Source organism: Ips typographus, linkage group LG16, assembly GCF_016097725.1.
Source record: "Ips typographus isolate SLU linkage group LG16, UJ_Ityp_2.0, whole genome shotgun sequence".
In the NCBI taxonomy this organism is placed as follows: domain Eukaryota; kingdom Metazoa; phylum Arthropoda; class Insecta; order Coleoptera; family Curculionidae; genus Ips; species Ips typographus.
Window position 1 is genome coordinate 7,234,503 of NC_138437.1, and position 18,074 is coordinate 7,252,576.

Below are 18,074 nucleotides of genomic sequence, written 5' to 3' on the forward strand. Positions count from 1 at the left end.
ATTAAACTGATTCACATAGTTTACACAATCTCTAATATTACGTGACACTATAACTGATATTTATTGTCATTATCAATAACACACGTGCAGGTATTGTTCCCCAAATATACAACAGAATTTTTTCCAAGTACCATAGTTTATACATTTATTGCAAACTCCAGCTTAACTGGGCAAGTGGTGTACGTGCAAAATCCTACTCCAATCAACTTTAATCAGGACAAATCACAGGAGAATATAGTTTTATAAATACAATCTTCCGTTTGAGGCCGATCTAATTTGATTGGCCAAACGAGCGTTTGCAAATTGGGGCCTACTTTGCAATAGATAGAGTTATAGAATTAAGGGGAATTTTATATGCACAGTAGAATAAATGTACATACTATAATGTACGATAAGCAATATGCACGTCTTCTGTTTATGACCAAGAGTGTAAGAATGCCTTTTCCGGATGTCTACTGCACATGTCAGGAATCTTAACTAAAATAACGTAAAAAAATGTTTAGGTAGGTTAGTGCCTTATGTTTAGGTAGAATGATTCCTTCCTAATTAACGTCCAATGACTAGCGAAAATATGTTGAACTTAAACAAAACATAAAATTTGTCCTGGTTAACAATTTTAAGTAAATACTTATTTAAGTCATAAAAATGGAATTCGAGGTTGATCATACAATAGGTGAACGGTTAACAATTGATGACCAGATTTCACAATTTTAATATTTTAAATAAGTTCATTGAAAAATTTCACTAACAGATACTTCTCTTTCTTTATGAGGTCTTTCTTTATGTCTTACTTTACCATTCCTGATGTGTCTTTTCCTCCTAGTTTATCTTACGTTCTCACTCAATCAATTACTACTAAGAAAATCTAAGTCAATCATTCAATTTAGAAAATCAGCAATCATTGACTTAACTGACTAAAGTATTATTAAAAATAATTAAATATTTCGGTTGTAAACAAAAAGTTATCGAAAAAATTTTGCAAATCATGGTAAAATGTGTTTATTTTGATACTTTTGCAAGTAACTCTACGAGACAGATATTACGAAAAAAAGTGACATTTTCTATATTCCACACACGAGACAAATTCACACAATTTATAGATAAATGAAACAGTAACAATTGCTGTGAAATTACCTTAAGAACACATTAAAAAAAAAAAAAAACATTTCCAAATCAAGAAATCTGTAAAATTGCTCTATAAAAGTGAATCACGTTACACATAAGTATGTAAACAGTTTGTAAAACCACTGGCTAAAATGAAGTTAAATAAATAAAGGTATGTTTTAATGATGCGTTGGTTATTAACTTTAGTCATGCTCTATAAAACCATAAACACTGCCAACATCTATAACGCCTTTTAGTGTCAAGAAATGCAGCCAGGAAAATTTTTATGAGAATCAACATGTAAAAGAACTGATTAGACCTCTCTTTCATTAGAGAGGGTCTTAAATAATTTTGACAGCTATATGATCAATCGATTTTCCTGATTTTAAGTCACAATATGGATTTCTCAAGTGAACTAAAATATTTTAAAATTTTTTATTCTTGTTATAACAACACAATTTTTCCATAACTGATCTGCATCAATAAAACTTCTAGACCGTAGACATTGTAAAACAGCCTTTCAGATAAGATTACTATTGTTTTTTTTATGAAGCATACTAAAACATTACCTTAGTTTTCCAATGGAGTTGAAAAATCAACTATAATTGTTTAACATATTGCCTCTTACAGAAAAGAACTTATAAGCTTCCGTTACAAGGTTACAAATTATACCAACAGGATCTGTTGCTGTTTCCTGCTTGAAATTTTCCATTGTGAGTGTTTTGAAACTTTATCTAAATATCGGAATCTGTCAGGAAAGGGTTTATGTCTGTAAATTAATATTTACTGAAGGTCACATTGTACACGCATAGCTTTAACGTGCTTTTGAGTCAGCAAGTATGAATGAAATATGGCTCAGCAAACCTTTTTCAGAAGGTCAAAACCAATTTTACTTAATGAACCCCACAGGTCGCAAATTTCTCTTTCATTAAAAGCATTGACTTAATCAATTAGCAAATCCATATTTGCTATAATTTTCTGCCGGTTTTTTTTAAACCTCACAGGTTGAGTAATGGAAATTTTAGCTTGTTGACGTAAACCGAATTATTTATTAAGATATGTAATACGTCATGTGGATGTATTGTGAAATTTTCGGCAAATTCAGTTTCCTAAATCCGTTTTAAATCCCCAATTAGAAACGTCATTAACCTGTCGTGTGTACGTTTTGCGTTAACATATTTCTGACGATTGATGTGCAAATAGGACGCACACGTTGTTAATGTTTACTTTCATTTTCTAAACGCACTTCAATTGACACAATTACAAACAATTATCCTTAAAGGATGATCTGTGTTGTTTTTATGACTATCGTGTGAAAAATTGATATCCTGCAAATCCTTTGCTGATAAATGAAGTGTGCGAAACCGACATTGTCCTAGATCAAGAAAAACTAGTCTTGATTTTTAACATCATTGAGTTTAAAGTACGAAAATACGCGGACGTAATATGTTAATAATTGAATATAAGGATCAGGTTTATACCTACACGTGATTTCCAATGGCGCAAATATTTTTTGAAGAACTGTTTAATGAGTAATCAGAATAATTTTGAAAATCATAAGGCAACATGACGTAGAGGTGCGAGAATGAAGTGCGAAAAACGAAATACTTGATACGCGAGATCTAATCAGTCATTACTCAATGACAAAACAAGTTAATCAATACCATAAAAAATCACACTATATTTGAATGCATTGTAGTGACTGGTCGAAAATCAAAAACTTAAATTAGCAAATACAGATCATTCGCACTTCATCATTAAGTATAAGTTCAAAAAACACATTATTATTTCTCCAGTGAATGACTTCTCAAATCCCCTTTATTGTCCTACGTGCTTTAGTTCACATAGCCCTACATTTTGTGAGTCAAATAAATTACATTCATGAAATTCCAGGTACGTTGCTACTACTACCTCATCAACGAAATACGATTTTGTAAACTCTCAGATATCGTAAGGTGTCTTCCGTCTAGTTGGAATTTAGACTTTAAATATAGGTAATCGTAACTTGAACGATTACGACAATTCACACACCCAATCAGATAAAAACAACAATTTCCGGAATTCCGATTTAAAAATATAGCCCTAAAAGTGAAAAAAAACCCAATTTAAGAGAAGCACTTAATCTAGTGTACGCACTCGTAAATCCTAAAATAAGTCGTACATCAAAATTAAGTATAGTTGCCAATTCTGCTGACTTGGATTAATAGAAATTAGTCACAGGACCAAAAAATCAAAAAATAATAGTTTTACGTAAAACATTTTGAACCTACGTGACCAGCTGAAGAATTGTGTCATTGTCCCAATTGATGAATACAAATTTGAATTTCCAATATCGGTTTTATTATTAGATTCTGAACTGGGTGAGCTTTTCCATGTGATAATTTTTTTTTTCAAAATTGCCAGGATGTGTACAGGAGCCAAGTTGACGATTATTTTTGGTCGCAAGAGAAAGCCCAGGGGCGGTTATGTAATTTGAATTTTTATGAACATTCAGTCGAAAATAAACGTGAGAGTTAATTAAATTATGAGTTTTTAAGTAACAGTTTTGTGATGAATAAAATAAAGTCTGTATTTCTGTTTATGTAGTACCATTGAATATTTAAATGACATTCAATTTACTCTCCAATCAACACCAAATTAAACCACTCAAAAAAGCAGGATTAATTGGGTGGTCTGTAATGTGTGACAGGGTTATAAAACCCATTTTTTTTGGACATGATTTTTAAACGGCCAAAATCAAAGAATTGCCGTAAGTGCTTCTTACCAGACAGATTGCTCGTTAATTGGCTACACAGGCACTATAAAACATCGATAATATGGAACAGATTTATGACCTCTGAGGAGTCCTAATTTGACGCCGAAAAATGGAGGAAAAATAAGGACAGATTATGTGTTTAGTGTAAAACAAATTTGAAAGAACACAGCTGAAAGTCAAAGACTCTGTTATTGTTATTTGTGCAAAGCAGCAACGTTGCGCATTTACAATGTGAGCAATAATATAAATAATTCTGCGTAACTTATAATTGCAGTTTTGAGTTATTTTGAAATTTATATACATTCAATAAATACAACGTCAATAACATCAACGACCCTTTTGACCCTCAAAAAGCTATCGATTTAACATTCCTATTAACAAAATGGATAGGAAAGATATGTCACAAATAGAGGTATTGATTGGTCTATTTTACACCTCGATATCTGTGATTGGTTGGTGATAATCTAATCCATACAGCTATTTTCTTCTAAGAAGAATATCTCTAATCGTACTAAAGCCACATAAACTGCACGCGCACAATTTGGAAATAAAAACTAATTGAAATATAATAAGTAGTAAATTTTATTGTCTGGAATTAAGAAAATTAATTCTCTGGTCTGTCTTAGAAAATTAATTAAGTCTGGATTAATAGAAAATTTGAAAGTGAAAATTAACGTCAACGACCCTTTTCGAAATACTAAGTACGAAAAATTCCTAAAGTGGTACCGTTACAGCCATCAGACAAGCAACCACTTGTGGCTCATATTAATCGTCGGGTACCACGAAAAGCCTGAGGGTACCCATGCCATGTAGGGTAGGGCCAGACAGGTAGAGATTGCAATTTTTTTAATGTTTTCTGCGTGAAACTACGATTTTATAACTATTTGCGTTTAAGATTACTCCATTGCGCGTAATGTAATTTAGACACGCGGAATGACGTTTGCAAGGATTTAACAATTAGACGGGAACAGTTTTTTTATTGTGTGCACTGTTATTAACAAATAGACGCCCAGTCCTAGTAAAGTATACGCAAAGGCTTTATGGTTTAATATCTTAATTAAATAATTTATTGCGCTTGGACTGCAATTAAGTAGACTTCAATTTCACATCGGATTAATTTGGTACATACGTGCATATCTATTGAAAAAAATTGCAAATAAGGCTGTAATTATCTGTTGCATCCGTTAAACAGGCAAGGGGAAAACAAGGTCTCTTGGCGGTTATGATGATGACGCTAAATACTGCAAAGGTATTGACATAACTAATTACCTTCGAATAAGAGTAAATGCATAAAGACGTGGGTTAGGCTAAGTTAACCATTAACCATAATGATGATTACGTTTTAGCATCAGAACACAAAAAAGTTTTATGCAGAGAAAATGTGATTTCCAAAGTGGATGCTTTCATTGTTGTAGTTCTTCTTGTAAATAAGACGTCAGTTGGAATTTTTAGAATTAACATGGTTCTTCACAATTATCCACCTTTTTAACGATCAATTATTCATCAGTCAATGGGATTTTTAATAGTTGTAATACCTAATAACTTCCTAGTCAACAAAAGTAAACTAAAAAACCCTAATAGAAGGATGTATTTTCATACAGAATTTAAGTAGGTACACTCAGTGAGGTCACAAGCACACTCAATCTTTAAAATACATACACAGAAAGGCAGATTTGCATAAGAACTTTTTAGTACATTTCAATGACCTTTTCAACAAATTTAATTAAGACTGACATTTGGATAGTCTTTACAAAAAATATTAATACAAAAACAGAAGTATCAACCAAAGAAAATGTATCTATTTTTTCAATTCTTTTAATACTTTTAAGTATTTATTATGGTCTAGTAGCTACAGGCGCTGTAGCTAATGCAGTATCTCTGGCCTATATAAATCTTTATCAGTTTACTAGATTTCTGCTCCTCCCTATTCAATGAAAGTTGCTACAAATTTTTCACTTGAAAATGATTCATTATTGAAAAATGCTAGTTCTAGATGGTAAATTCAATTTATTTTGAGTAAAAGCTGTCTTTTACAGCTTTATCAGTCAAACTACTGTGTTGACTGATGCCACGTGTTTTAAACTACTTAAAACACCTCTCTTAAGCCCTACTAGACTTACAAAATAAAAAAAACTACCAGGAATCTCAGGTAGATGGTAAATCAAAGCACAGAAGTGTTCGATATAGTATGGCATATACAAGACGATTCACACGTACACCGTTGGTTAAAAAATAACTGTAACACAACCAAATAATGTATGATATACTAACAAGTGTATATAAATTAAAGTTTAAACAAAGTTATATAGGGTGTGTGGAAACAACCGGACACCACAAAAAATTACCCATTTAAGATTTATAAATGTACACGTTTTCCAGAATGTTTAAACTTTGTACTAGGTAGATAAACTAATAAAAATTAAGATATGACATATCGAGTCATCAAAAATTGTTGGGGTATGCTAGACAAAAAAATCCACAATTTTCCTACAAAACAGCTTTACAAAAATCCACTTAACAGAAATAAATTTGTCGTTTTTTTTAAATTTATAAACACATTCCATATATACAAGAACGTACAAATATTATGTTTGTACTTATTTCATAAACTGTTAATTATCCCAAACCAAATTAATTATATTTCTTAATTACGGTAGCTACTGATAATAACCTGGGATAACTGATACTGTATATGATACATAATTATTAAAAAATATATATATCAAAACACCGTGACGTCAAACTCTCTACTTTCAATATCTTAACAAACTAAAAATTTAAATCAACGTAATGATGACGTATTTTTATTAAGCATGCTTTCCTGTAAACAATTCGACTTTTAAATACACAACATAAAGGTGGAAAGTCTGGGTCCAGATTGGAAAATTTCCAAAAACAACTCATGATTTCAAAGGTTTACGGTCAGTTTAGCGTTGTGGATGACGTTTCTGGATCGTTGTGATTTTACGTACATGTTTATCACGTGAATTTTTAACTGTAAGCTACTTAGAGATTTATTATTGTCATAACAACAATTTTCGGGATTTGCTGATAGGGCTGAGCTTTGATATATTTTTTGGTATATTTAATTAAAAACAAATGCCACCCTAGTGACTATAGGATGAATGATGTGAGTTTGTGTGAAAAATATTTTTTTAAAAACATGAATCTTTACTCCCAGGCAAAGTATTAGTACGTCAAAATATAATTAAGTAAATGCATCTGCATTAAACTACACAAAATTAATAAGTGCTAAGTACAGTTGAAGTATCGATAAAAACTCCCATGCCTAGTAAAAGAGAGGGGAGAAGAAAATATAAAGAGATAGTCTAAATCGAACCTCAGTATCTCAGGTTGTAACGCCGTCTTATCAAACGAGTACCTATACGGTTCAGACGCAAAGTTGACTGAACGTCTGTGATCTCGAGTCAAAGTTAGCGGTTTTTTTAAAATTTTTGCGAAAAAATGTGTAGAGTGCCTAACAGTGAAAAGGACGTTAGTTCCGATCGTTTAAGTTTAAAGTTGAACAATATACTGGCTGTTGAAGATGTTCTATTTCAAGAAAAGGAAAAAATCCAAGTCTCTAAGCCTTTTTTGAGCCATAAAGGTGAAGTAGAATTTAATCCAGATATTTTGGCTGTGACAACGATATGGACCAAACAATTTTTATTTGGACTAAACAATGTTATGAAGGCAGTTAGTCAGACTAAAACTTACAGGTAGGTGTTTGGCATTTAGCAAGTAATAAATTAAAGTGGGTCAAGCAACATGCAAAAATTTGATGAGAATATAAACAAATAATAATTGACGACCCTCAAGTGACATCACATGAATAAAACCAAACAAAATTACTGTAATTACAAAAACTTTGAGCGTAATCACCAGTACTTATTTTACTTAACTGCATGCACCTATTACACAATAAACTCATGTTGCATAGAACTAAATATATTCTGATGGAATGTTACATAGCAGATTTCATAATTTTTTTTTTGTTAATTACAGAATACTGTGCCACACCACCCAGCCAGCCCATTTAGTAACATCTGTGGCAGTACTATTCTTAGCATTTCTATGCAGATCAAGAACAGCAGTCGCCACAATATCCCCAATATGGACTTTACTTTATTTGGGCTCATTTAGCGCCCATTTTGGCGCCCAAATCTGGATGACCTTTGTATCTGGCTTAGCTCTTTACTTCTCCCTACCCCGCCACACTTTTGGGAGCGTCCAGAAAGTACTTTTTCCTAAATACTTCTTACTGAATGCAGGTCTTAGTTTCATAACTTTGACTATATTCTTGAGAGTGAAAAACAAGGAACTTGCAACCATGGAGATCACTCTTCAGGTAATAAAACATCGAATGGTTTAATTAGGCCATCAAAATTTAACAATCCATTTTTTGTTGCAGGCGTTAGCAATGTCACTTTGCTTTCTCACTGAACTAGTGATTTTCCTCTATCTGACTCCGCCACTCATTGCCCTTATATCTATGAAAAATGAGATAGAAAAGGAAGCTGGAGTCGGTTTGGAAGTCGGAAAATTCGAACCAGGCAAGCTGCTGAAGTGCCCTCACTATATGAACATTCACAAAAGTTTTAGAAAAATGCATATGAAAATTGCCATGGGAAACGTCCTAACTATGGCCTGTACGACGCTACATCTGTATTATTTGGCGTGTAAACTATGTGCTCTTAGCTTATAAATATCTAATTTATTTATTTATTGAAGTACGACTCCTCGAATTATAGGTTAAGATTTATTTATTGAATATGTTTTAAGTTATTACTTGAAAATTCTAAAAATCAGTATTATGTTAATATGTATATGACTGTTTCTAAGACGATAGACATGCATACTGTGATGTTCCTTTTTTTATGAAAACCAATTTAGTTTTAGAATATGGTTGTAAATATATGAAAACAGTACTCCTTTTTAATGCATTGGTTTCATTACTATAACTACATTCCATATCATCCTAGGTGTAAAAGGTATTGCTAATATACTGAAATCCGTAAATAGAAAATCAAACTAACTTTAGTTGTTCAATTACATAATTACAATAATACAACTTATTGTAAGTAAAAAACAACATTTTTGTTCTAGAAAGTGCAATCAAAAACGTTTAATATCAGTATCAACCTTATGCGTTAAAATGAGAGGATATTCTAGATTTACACGTAAATAAAAAATCATCAAATCAAAATTGTGATAGTATTTTCCTAGTAAACACATACTTAACAAATTAATCATTGACCTACAAAAGGACTTAGATTACGTTAAATCACTTTTTATATGCAGTCACTTCAAAATCTTTTTTTTAATCTGTATCTATATAAAACTTAACCTATTTTGCTCAACTTTCTCAAACATATTAATTTTAAAAATGCTCTTAAAAAGCAAAGCAAATAACTTCAATATTGGAACCAAGGGGATTTTAGATTAGTAGTTTGAGTACAGTCAGACACTTAGTTTAAGTGCAAACCTTCAACCTCAATTAGGTACTTTTCATAAAACTATGTAGATTAAAAACATCTAGCAAAACGTAATTAATCGATTGCAGTTGGGAGTCATCCAAATAAATTCCATTAATCACACAAACCTACTCAGTATGTTATTTTCTAAAAACTTTCTATAGCTTTGTGTTATTTTTTCGTTATTAAAAAAATAAGGATTGCCTATTGCCGTTATCGTGGCAATGTTCTCAGAATAAATTTTATGTCTATAGAAGTTATATTATTAATTTAAAGCGTTATCAGGATTAGTTCAGAGGCGAGAAGATTCTAGTCGACCTTAAACGACTATATTATGTTGGATGAATAACATGCTAAGCGCCATAGTAATAAAAATGATAATATGTTCTTTAAATCTTGCATTTTTTGCTATTATGAACAACATTAAATAATCTGTAAAATGAAGCACATTTTTTCACAAACGATGTTATTAAAATGGCTATAGGAAAGTTCAAATTGTTTGGTCATATTTATGAGCACAAAACAAGACAGATATGATTAGAAAAAGGTAATATTGTAAAATTAAACGTACGCGTTCGACGAGAGAATTCACATAAAACGAAATCCACAGTATGTCAACAAAACAAGAAAAAACATAAATGGTATGTAGATAATTTTACAAATTGTTTTAAAGAAAAAGGATATTTCTTTGTAGTTCAAAGATTATAGATAAAGAAGAAATTGTTACTATAACTTAACTTAGACTATATAAATTTTATGATGCTTGTGAATAAGCAATAAATAGCCAACAACAATATTAATAGCACACTGTTAACCGTTATTACTAAATTGCAGCAATATACAAAGAGTGCATACACCACATTGTCTAAGTAACTGTTTCTTTAGAATTGTCCACAATATGGTGAATAGAAAATGTTTCAACTGAGATAGTACAGGGTGCCTCAAAATGTATGTAATTGTCCACATTTTACAAGATAATCTGTCACCCAAGTGACATAGCTCAACTACGTACAGAGGGATTTCTACTACACACTAAAAATTACACATCTGGAGACTACTTTTGTTTATGTTTAAACTGTGAATAATTTAAATTACTACCAAACAAAATGACACAGTGTAAACTTTACTTAGCTTTAAGTGCACAATTTTCAAAAGTCAAAGATGACAGAAAAATCATCTATAAAATGGGTTTAAAACTGCACAAACATTCTTTGTTACTTTAGTCTTATCATATGCAATGTTTCAAGTCATCCTCAAAGAAATATCAGTAGAGTGTTATTTAAAGATGAAGCCAAGTTTAGCCCAGATGAAATATAATTAATTACCATAATATTTGCATATCTGGGCTAATGAAAGCCCACATGCCTTGGTTGATACAAAGAGCAAACATAAATTTATTATCAACATTATACATGTAGATGGAAATAATTAATTGCTACTTAATGGAAGCACAAATGCCAAGCCATTAACTTTTAAAACTGCTGGAAAATCATATTTGTTTACGCCTTACCATTTTAAGATCAAATTGTTAATATAACAGTACAATCCATACGAAAAATACAACATACACCATATTGTGTAACAAACGAGACTTCACACTTGTGTATGGTGAAGAAAATGTTTCAATGTCAAGGCAAAAATCACGATTAAAAACATTGTCCATGACATAACCGATTGCTGAGAACAGAAGCTGACTTATATGAATTGAAAATCAAGTGGCTTGTCATATCGCATAGCAAACACAATTAATATGTCTCACAAGCTAATTACAATAGTAAACAAATAAGCAACAATAACAAATGTTTGCTTAAGAGTATTTGAATGCATAATAGTTGAGGTGTTATAATATGTACTTGCCCAGCGATGTAATGTTGAATACTGCGTAAAGTACCTTGATAGCGTGCAAGGTTTATTTGGTAAGAAGCAAAGTGAAGGGATTTATCCTTACAGGTGGTACGCAGTTTATAGCCTAAATGATTTTATGACCGATCTTGATATAAAAAATACAGCTGCCCTTGCCATGAAAGCATATGCCGACACCAAAACATATAATTAATTATTTATAAATATAGGAAAGTCAGTGCCGATAAATACATCAATAAAACATAACAGGCTGCTGGCGCACTTTTGAAGAGAAGAGTGATCCCCATGCAGGGAGCTGGTTCCACATATCTCTTGTTTCAATCAAGGTAATTATTTAGCTATGTGACTCGGCACCAATAATGTATACAAGGTAAACGATATAAATTTTTTCACACTGCAAAACGCCAATTGTTATTATTCAGTGAAGTTAGTGAACTGTGAAAAGTACCACTTGGCTCCTACGTTCAAACCATTAGTTTCGTTGTGACAATATCAAATTCGAACTTATGAGGGAAATCCTACACTGACTCGTGAAACAAAACTAAGTGCTGGTGTTCTATTTTACAAAAAATTGTCAACGGAAATGAATCTGATTATTATTCTTACTTTAGCCTACACTTATTAGTTCCTACACTAAAGGTGGGAGTGTCTTTGATTGCAATCAGTTTAATAATATAATACTTACAGAGGACCATGAATACATTTTATAAGGTAATATCCCAATATTGCACGGTTTCAATTTAGTTCTAGAGGTATGTAGCTAACAATTTAATTAACTATTAACACTAATATTTTAAATGTTAAAAAAACAGTTTTATTTAAAATTACCGCACACCCAGCATGTATTGAAAAAACACAGTAATGAGTAATTTTTTTATCACCTGAAACAAACATGTTCGCGTCAGATCGTAACTAAGCTTGTCATTGTGCAAGGTTATGAACAAGAAATTCCTGGCTTAATTATTTTCCTCTTACATATCTAATAGTTCACTCATGAAAGTAGACAGCCACATAAAAAAACTAATCGTGTTCTATCTTTTGCTGAAAGGTGAAGGTCACCGGTAAAGTAACTTTACACTTATATACACTTGTTCCTGTAATCAGCAGGTACTTTTATTATTAGCCTTTCCTTCCACGTTCAGATGTACTGACCTTTTACTTCCAGTTCTGCGGAAGAGCGTGACCAGTAAAGACTCGATTTCGGAATTGAACTTTATGAGCCAGTGCATTTGTTTTTCTTTGTGACAATGTGCGCGTCTGTTGCTTAAGTAATCCACCAAATACAGAGACTGTTTGCCCAAATATTTTTTTTATAAACAGTTTGTTTAAGTGAAATACCAGGTAACAACTTTGAAAACATTTTTGGAATATAGTTAAATCCTTGTAAGGAAAAATTGTTAATCTCCAATTACAGAACCATGCTTAGATTATCAACTTTAGCAGTATTATTCCTGAGCTGTGTAGCTGACCCAAGATCGCCTAGAATATACAATGTACTCATAACTTCCAATAAAAACCTTTCTCCTAGTCATGCCCAACCTGTGTATGAACCAGTACTCAGGACTACTTCCATAGGCTATGCTTTTCCTTCATGGCTTTATCACCCTTCATTTTTGCAAGGAGTACCTACTACATATGTAAGGCTAACACCATAATATACCTTAACACTATAATAAAATAAATTAATCAACACAGATAAACCCAGACTACTCAGGAGTTCCAACACCTTCAGGAAACCATGAAAGACAAAGGCAGCCTAGTGATGACCCCCTACTAGAACCTGTAAGATCACCCACAAACATCAAGACAATATTAAAATAACCCAAATTTCAGTTAAACAAAGGACAGCAACCTTCTGACGCTCCACTAGGGCAATTCATAGACCAGTACAATCCATATGCATTAAACTTTGGGAAGTATCTGCCTAAAGAAGAGGACTCAGATGGACCTAAAACTTTTGTGCCTCCAGGGCCAGAGGAAACTGATCCTAAGAAAGTGATAGCAAATTTACGTAAAAATAGTGAAATTCCCGACGTACCTCCACCACCCTTACCAGTTAGAGTTTTAAAGAAAGATAGTAAGCAATAATTCTATAGGGATGATAAAATTTTAAGTCTTTCACTTATCTTCTTGTCATTTATGTATTTTTTGTATCACATACTCTTAAATTTAAAAACGACAGTCTTTACACTTTACTTTTAAGACTCTTCAGGAATTTTTGAGTCTGGAGGCAACTCAGCATTGAATTTCTGCACAACCTCAATCACTGAAATATTTCCTGTAATCTTTAACACCTTATTTCGAGATTTATGGCCCTAAAAACAAATATCACATAAATCTCTCATTCATTCATATGGTATTTTATTTACCCTTTCTAAAGACACTGCACTGGATTTTAGCCCTAAGAATGATGCAATATATTTGACTAGTTCTGTATTGGCTGAGCCTTCTACTGGGGGTGCATTTATCTGTATATTTATACCCTCATGATTTACATCTACAACTCATCTAATTAATGAAAAACAATCAAATAAAATAACATAGAAAATCACCTGTGATAGCATTTTGCTTAGCTCCTGGTTTAGCATGAACTTCAATAAGTATATTTTTGTCAGGATCATATTTTACAGGACCTTTTACCTAGTTATAAGTAATATTTTTCATACAAATAAATAATATTAGTCCACTGGAATCAACCTCTTCAATCCACTTAAACAAAACTGGAGACTAATGGAATTTTATCTTTAATACATTTATTCGAAGTAGTTTCAAAGGATTTTGACATGTAAATGTATCTACCAAGAATGCAAATCCATTAGGGTCAGATTATTATTGAAGTGCTGTTAACTTTAACATGAGAAGTTATATAACAAATCAAAGATAATAGCAACTTGTATTGATTTTAAACCTGTTCACAGTTAAACCTTAACAGCACTTCAATAACAGGGGCAACAGCTTCAAAACCTTTGCAAAAGTGGATTGGTCAAGTTTTGAAACCAGAGGACTGCTCTACCTCTAACATACATTGTTAAATTTACTTACTGATAGAGTTTTTGACGCTACATTAGCTGTAGAGTCTTTTTCCCCTTTGTTTTTAGATTTCTTAGGTGCCATGTTGTACTTTTTACTTAAGAACCTGGTCACAGTGTTTGTTTTAAGCATAGATTGGAACATGTAAGCTCATTAAATACTCTAGTAAAAAAATATGAAATAATTTTCAAACAAAAAATAAATAATAATAATCTTAATTAACTAAAGTGTAGTGAATTACCTTGGAAACTTGGACAATACAAGTGAAAATTTGGAACACCAGCCTTGAGGATTTGATTGAAGTTCATGGATACTTCTGAATAAATAGTAAAAAACAGTACTTGAATTGGTTTGTACAGGTTGAACTGTTTTAAATAGTAATAAAATGTATTTAAACTAATTTATAATTACTACCAAAATATTTTGAAAAAATATTCAATGGGAAACAGGAAGTGAGGTTAGAAAATCAAGTTTTAGAATTTAGGTGACTGTCACTCACACCTGATCTGTTTCTTCTTTTCTACTCTCTCACATTTAAATGGATAACAAATGCAGTAGAAAGAGACGACCTAGTTCGCCTCAATTCGAAGTAACCTCATAATGACAATTGAAATTTCATAGTTCAATGTCAAAGTAAAAAAAACTTCAAGCATTAATAATAATAACTTAAATACAGTAAATAAAGGAATTGAACAAAAATGCCCAAAAAATTTGCCACAGAAAACACTAAAGCTGTTGCAGCAAGAGAAAGAAAAAAAACTGCTAAAGAACTTGAAAATGAGAAGAAAGAAAAGGCCCTTGAGGATGCCAAATGGAAGGATGACGATAAGCAGGCCCTCAAAAAACAACAAAAAAAGGTTTGTAATGCTCTAGCTTTGTTCCTTTTATTTTAAAATAATTATGCTACACATTGTGCTGATTTTTTTAGGAAGCTGAGGAGCGTAAACGTCAAGAACAGCTGCAGAGAAAAGCTGAGGCAAAAGCTCTGCTAGAAAAGGAAATGGGATCAATTAAGAGTTCTAAAGCACCTGCATCTCCTGTTAAGGTGACCAGAGCTCACATTCAAGCTAAAAAAGAGGAGACAGTTAAAAAGAAGGAAGTTGATAAACCCATTTTAACCCATCTTGATACACCTTTAGTTGAAAATATCAATAGAATGCAAATTGATGGGGAAGAGGCCAGGAATATTGATGAAGCTATTAAAATATTAGGGTATGATTGAGCATGTGGTATTTAGGACAGATAATAAAAATAAATTTACAGTGGACCTGCTGAGGATTATGATAGACATCCAGAAAAGAGGATGAAAGCTGCTTATTTGGCTTTTGAAGAAAGAAGGCTGAGAGAATTGAAGCTGGAATATCCTTCATTAAAACTGTCACAGCTTAAACAAATGATCTTTAAAGAATTCCAAAAATCACCAGAAAATACTGTAAATAAAAACAGGGCTTGAATTAATAGTAATAGGCAGTTGTAATTCAGTGTATAATATTTATTAAATTTGCTATGTTGTACTCATAGAGTTCTTGAAAAAAAACAAATTGTAGTATTTAGTAGATATTGGTTTTATTGCTGATGTTCTATGTATTTAAATGTTTATTATGGAATGATTGAATGAACATTATTTTTACATTATTCCCAACAAAGAGTAGAATGAACATTTACAATGTATTTTTTACTTTTTGTTATTGTGAAACATAAAGTACACAATGAATTTGCAAAAATGTCATAGGCAAACATTTTGCTCAAAAATTATCCTATTTTGATTTTTAAAAATTTGTAAAAATTATATAAACAAGCCTTTCATATAATGATGCATGAAGCGATTTTTGCGAATGTATTGTGTTCACACAACGACCTCAAAACACTCAGAGTTTGTGCCACAGACAAAAATGATTTAAGACATTTTATTAATACAAAGTTAAATACTTAGACTAAGTTAACTAAACCACATAAATCATTATTTTCAAAACTTCTAGCAGACTACTATAACATTGCCATTCATAATGCGTATTTAATTTATAATTATTGATAGCAAGATATAACATAAAACAATCTTTAATGAGTTGTCTTGGCATTTTAAGCTATGCTGACAAGATTAAACCTTAAGTACTCATAAATCCTTGACATAACTATAAATGAGTGGTTCTTTATTTTAAAAGCCATAGTGAAAAAACTCCAAAAGTGAAATACATCATCATGTATTTTAGTTTGGTGTTTACTTGCTTTTTAGCTTTTGGTAAGTGTAATACCGGTCAAATTATTGAGATTACATTGTTTATTTTTAGCTGGGGCTCAAATCTCACGCGAAGATGTCACCTATGTTTTTTACAGTAGAGCCAACAGAGATGGATTCTTTTCACGCTCAACTGAAGATCCAGAGTACAAAGCCATCTTAAATGCTCTGGATGCAAACCTTCCTACAGTTTTTCTGATTCATGGTTGGATGGATAGTTATGCATCTAGTGCTAATACCTACGTCAAGGAGTCTATTCTCACCAAAATCGATGCCAATATAATTAAAGTTGACTGGAGTCCTTTGTCCAACCAAGGGTTTATTAATAAGCTACAAAAGTAATTTCAAAAGTTTATATGCATTAATTGTAGATATATTGGGTCACGTGATTCAGTGCAACCAGTGGCTGCTTTAGCAGCAGAACTGGCACAAACAATAATTAGGCACTACAACTACTCTTACAAGAACCTAACGCTGGTAGGATTCTCTCTAGGAGCTCATATTGCGGGAAATATTGGCAAAAATTTGGGTGGTCGAATTGGCACAATTGTTGCTTTGGATCCTGCTGGACCTTTGATAAGTTCTAATGATGTTGATTTCAGTGTTACTCCTACTGATGCTGAATATGTGCAGGTAAGGCTTTATAGCTCTAAAATAGGCGTTAGTAAAATAAACCTTAATTAAAAGGTTATCCATACTAATGGTGGCACTTTGGGTATGATTGAACCAGTAGGCCACGCTGACTTCTACCCTAATGGTGGTGCCAGGCAACCTGGGTGTGGATTAGATTTAATTGGAAGTTGTTCCCACAATAGGGCTTGGCAGTATTTTGCCGAGTCAATTTCTTCTAATAGTTTTGTCGGCATTAACTGCGGTAGTTGGGATAATCTTATCAGTGCTAATTGTGTGGGAGCCAGAGCTGTTATGGGTGGTTTTAAAAGCTTAGATAAAAGGTATGAAACATGGAATAAGAAGTATTTACCATTATTGAGTGTTATCTTTTATGTTTTATTGCAGTGCCAGAGGATTGTATTATTTGGAAACTAATAACGCTTCTCCTTTTGGACGATCTTAAAAATATCCCTATTGTAGTATTCTTTTATTGCGTTAAATTAAAATGTTTTAAAAGGTTGTCTTAATAATGTTAATGGGAATTGTGTTTTATTTTTTACTAAACCCTCATATAAACACATTCATCATAATAGGGTCAAAAAGTCTGACAGAGGATCTTGCTTCTTACAATAAAATATTTTTAGTGTTTCTCAACATTTGTGCTAAACCAATTAACTTTGACGTGAAACAGTGGTTTGGTAACCAGTAGCTTTTGAAATCCACCAACAGTGCAATTAAAAAAATGTAATAAAACATTGATAAGATGCTTATTGCTTTAGATTGATATAGAAATATTTGCATTGTCTGAGACTACTTAATACTTTCTGCTATATTACTAAATGTTTCTAAATCTGGTTAAAACAGTACATTTCCTGTTCGGATTAAACTCATCTCTGATTTTGTAATAATTGGTCATGTTTTGTTGATTTAAAATTTAAACAAACAAACTAATTGTTGTTGGTTAATCCTTGAATTTTAAAAATACACCTTATTTAAGACA

At 32.0% G+C, this 18,074-nt stretch overlaps 5 protein-coding genes across 13 annotated transcripts; 4 read left to right on the forward strand and 1 right to left on the reverse strand.

Annotated features, from left to right (window-relative positions):
- Nucleotides 1–7,192: 7,192 nt before the first annotated feature.
- LOC145738757 (transmembrane protein 205) lies at nucleotides 7,193–8,798 on the forward strand. The gene is made up of 3 exons (XM_081993785.1): nucleotides 7,193–7,578; nucleotides 7,865–8,207; nucleotides 8,271–8,798. Exons 1-3 carry the CDS (start codon nucleotides 7,325–7,327, stop codon nucleotides 8,562–8,564), a joined length of 891 nt encoding a protein of 296 aa, XP_081849911.1. The 5' UTR covers nucleotides 7,193–7,324; the 3' UTR covers nucleotides 8,565–8,798.
- A 2,605-nt stretch (nucleotides 8,799–11,403) lies between these two features.
- Nucleotides 11,404–13,548, forward strand: LOC145738760 (uncharacterized). 8 transcript variants are annotated; one of them, XM_081993794.1, is made up of 6 exons: nucleotides 11,545–11,907; nucleotides 12,245–12,303; nucleotides 12,362–12,537; nucleotides 12,611–12,833; nucleotides 12,892–12,978; nucleotides 13,030–13,548. In XM_081993794.1, exons 4-6 carry the CDS (start codon nucleotides 12,615–12,617, stop codon nucleotides 13,282–13,284), a joined length of 561 nt encoding a protein of 186 aa, XP_081849920.1. In that variant the 5' UTR covers nucleotides 11,545–11,907; nucleotides 12,245–12,303; nucleotides 12,362–12,537; nucleotides 12,611–12,614; the 3' UTR covers nucleotides 13,285–13,548. The 8 variants fall into 8 exon arrangements, with proteins under 8 accessions (XP_081849923.1, XP_081849918.1, XP_081849924.1 ...); XM_081993797.1 differs by lacking the exons at nucleotides 11,545–11,907; nucleotides 12,245–12,303 and adding an exon at nucleotides 11,404–11,522; XM_081993798.1 differs by lacking the exon at nucleotides 12,245–12,303 and having other exon boundaries at nucleotides 11,542–11,907; nucleotides 12,585–12,833.
- On the reverse strand, nucleotides 13,319–14,697 carry LOC145738762 (UPF0235 protein C15orf40 homolog). Of its 2 annotated transcripts, none has more exons than XM_081993804.1 (5): nucleotides 14,468–14,697; nucleotides 14,239–14,332; nucleotides 13,749–13,836; nucleotides 13,566–13,693; nucleotides 13,319–13,511 (listed from the first exon to the last, which is right to left on the reverse strand). In XM_081993804.1, exons 2-5 carry the CDS (start codon nucleotides 14,308–14,310, stop codon nucleotides 13,395–13,397), a joined length of 405 nt encoding a protein of 134 aa, XP_081849930.1. In that variant the 5' UTR covers nucleotides 14,311–14,332; nucleotides 14,468–14,697; the 3' UTR covers nucleotides 13,319–13,394. The 2 variants fall into 2 exon arrangements, with proteins under 2 accessions (XP_081849930.1, XP_081849929.1); XM_081993803.1 differs by having other exon boundaries at nucleotides 14,239–14,388; nucleotides 14,468–14,693.
- Nucleotides 14,698–14,836: 139 nt separating this feature from the next.
- On the forward strand, nucleotides 14,837–15,833 carry LOC145738759 (coiled-coil domain-containing protein 124-like). The gene is made up of 3 exons (XM_081993790.1): nucleotides 14,837–15,083; nucleotides 15,155–15,438; nucleotides 15,490–15,833. The coding sequence occupies exons 1-3, from the start codon at nucleotides 14,925–14,927 to the stop codon at nucleotides 15,677–15,679; spliced, it is 633 nt and encodes a 210-aa protein (XP_081849916.1). The 5' UTR covers nucleotides 14,837–14,924; the 3' UTR covers nucleotides 15,680–15,833.
- A 471-nt stretch (nucleotides 15,834–16,304) lies between these two features.
- On the forward strand, nucleotides 16,305–17,610 carry LOC145738756 (phospholipase A1-like). Its single transcript, XM_081993784.1, has 5 exons — nucleotides 16,305–16,465; nucleotides 16,515–16,779; nucleotides 16,834–17,095; nucleotides 17,150–17,415; nucleotides 17,480–17,610. Exons 1-5 carry the CDS (start codon nucleotides 16,426–16,428, stop codon nucleotides 17,535–17,537), a joined length of 891 nt encoding a protein of 296 aa, XP_081849910.1. The 5' UTR covers nucleotides 16,305–16,425; the 3' UTR covers nucleotides 17,538–17,610.
- Nucleotides 17,611–18,074: the final 464 nt, after the last annotated feature.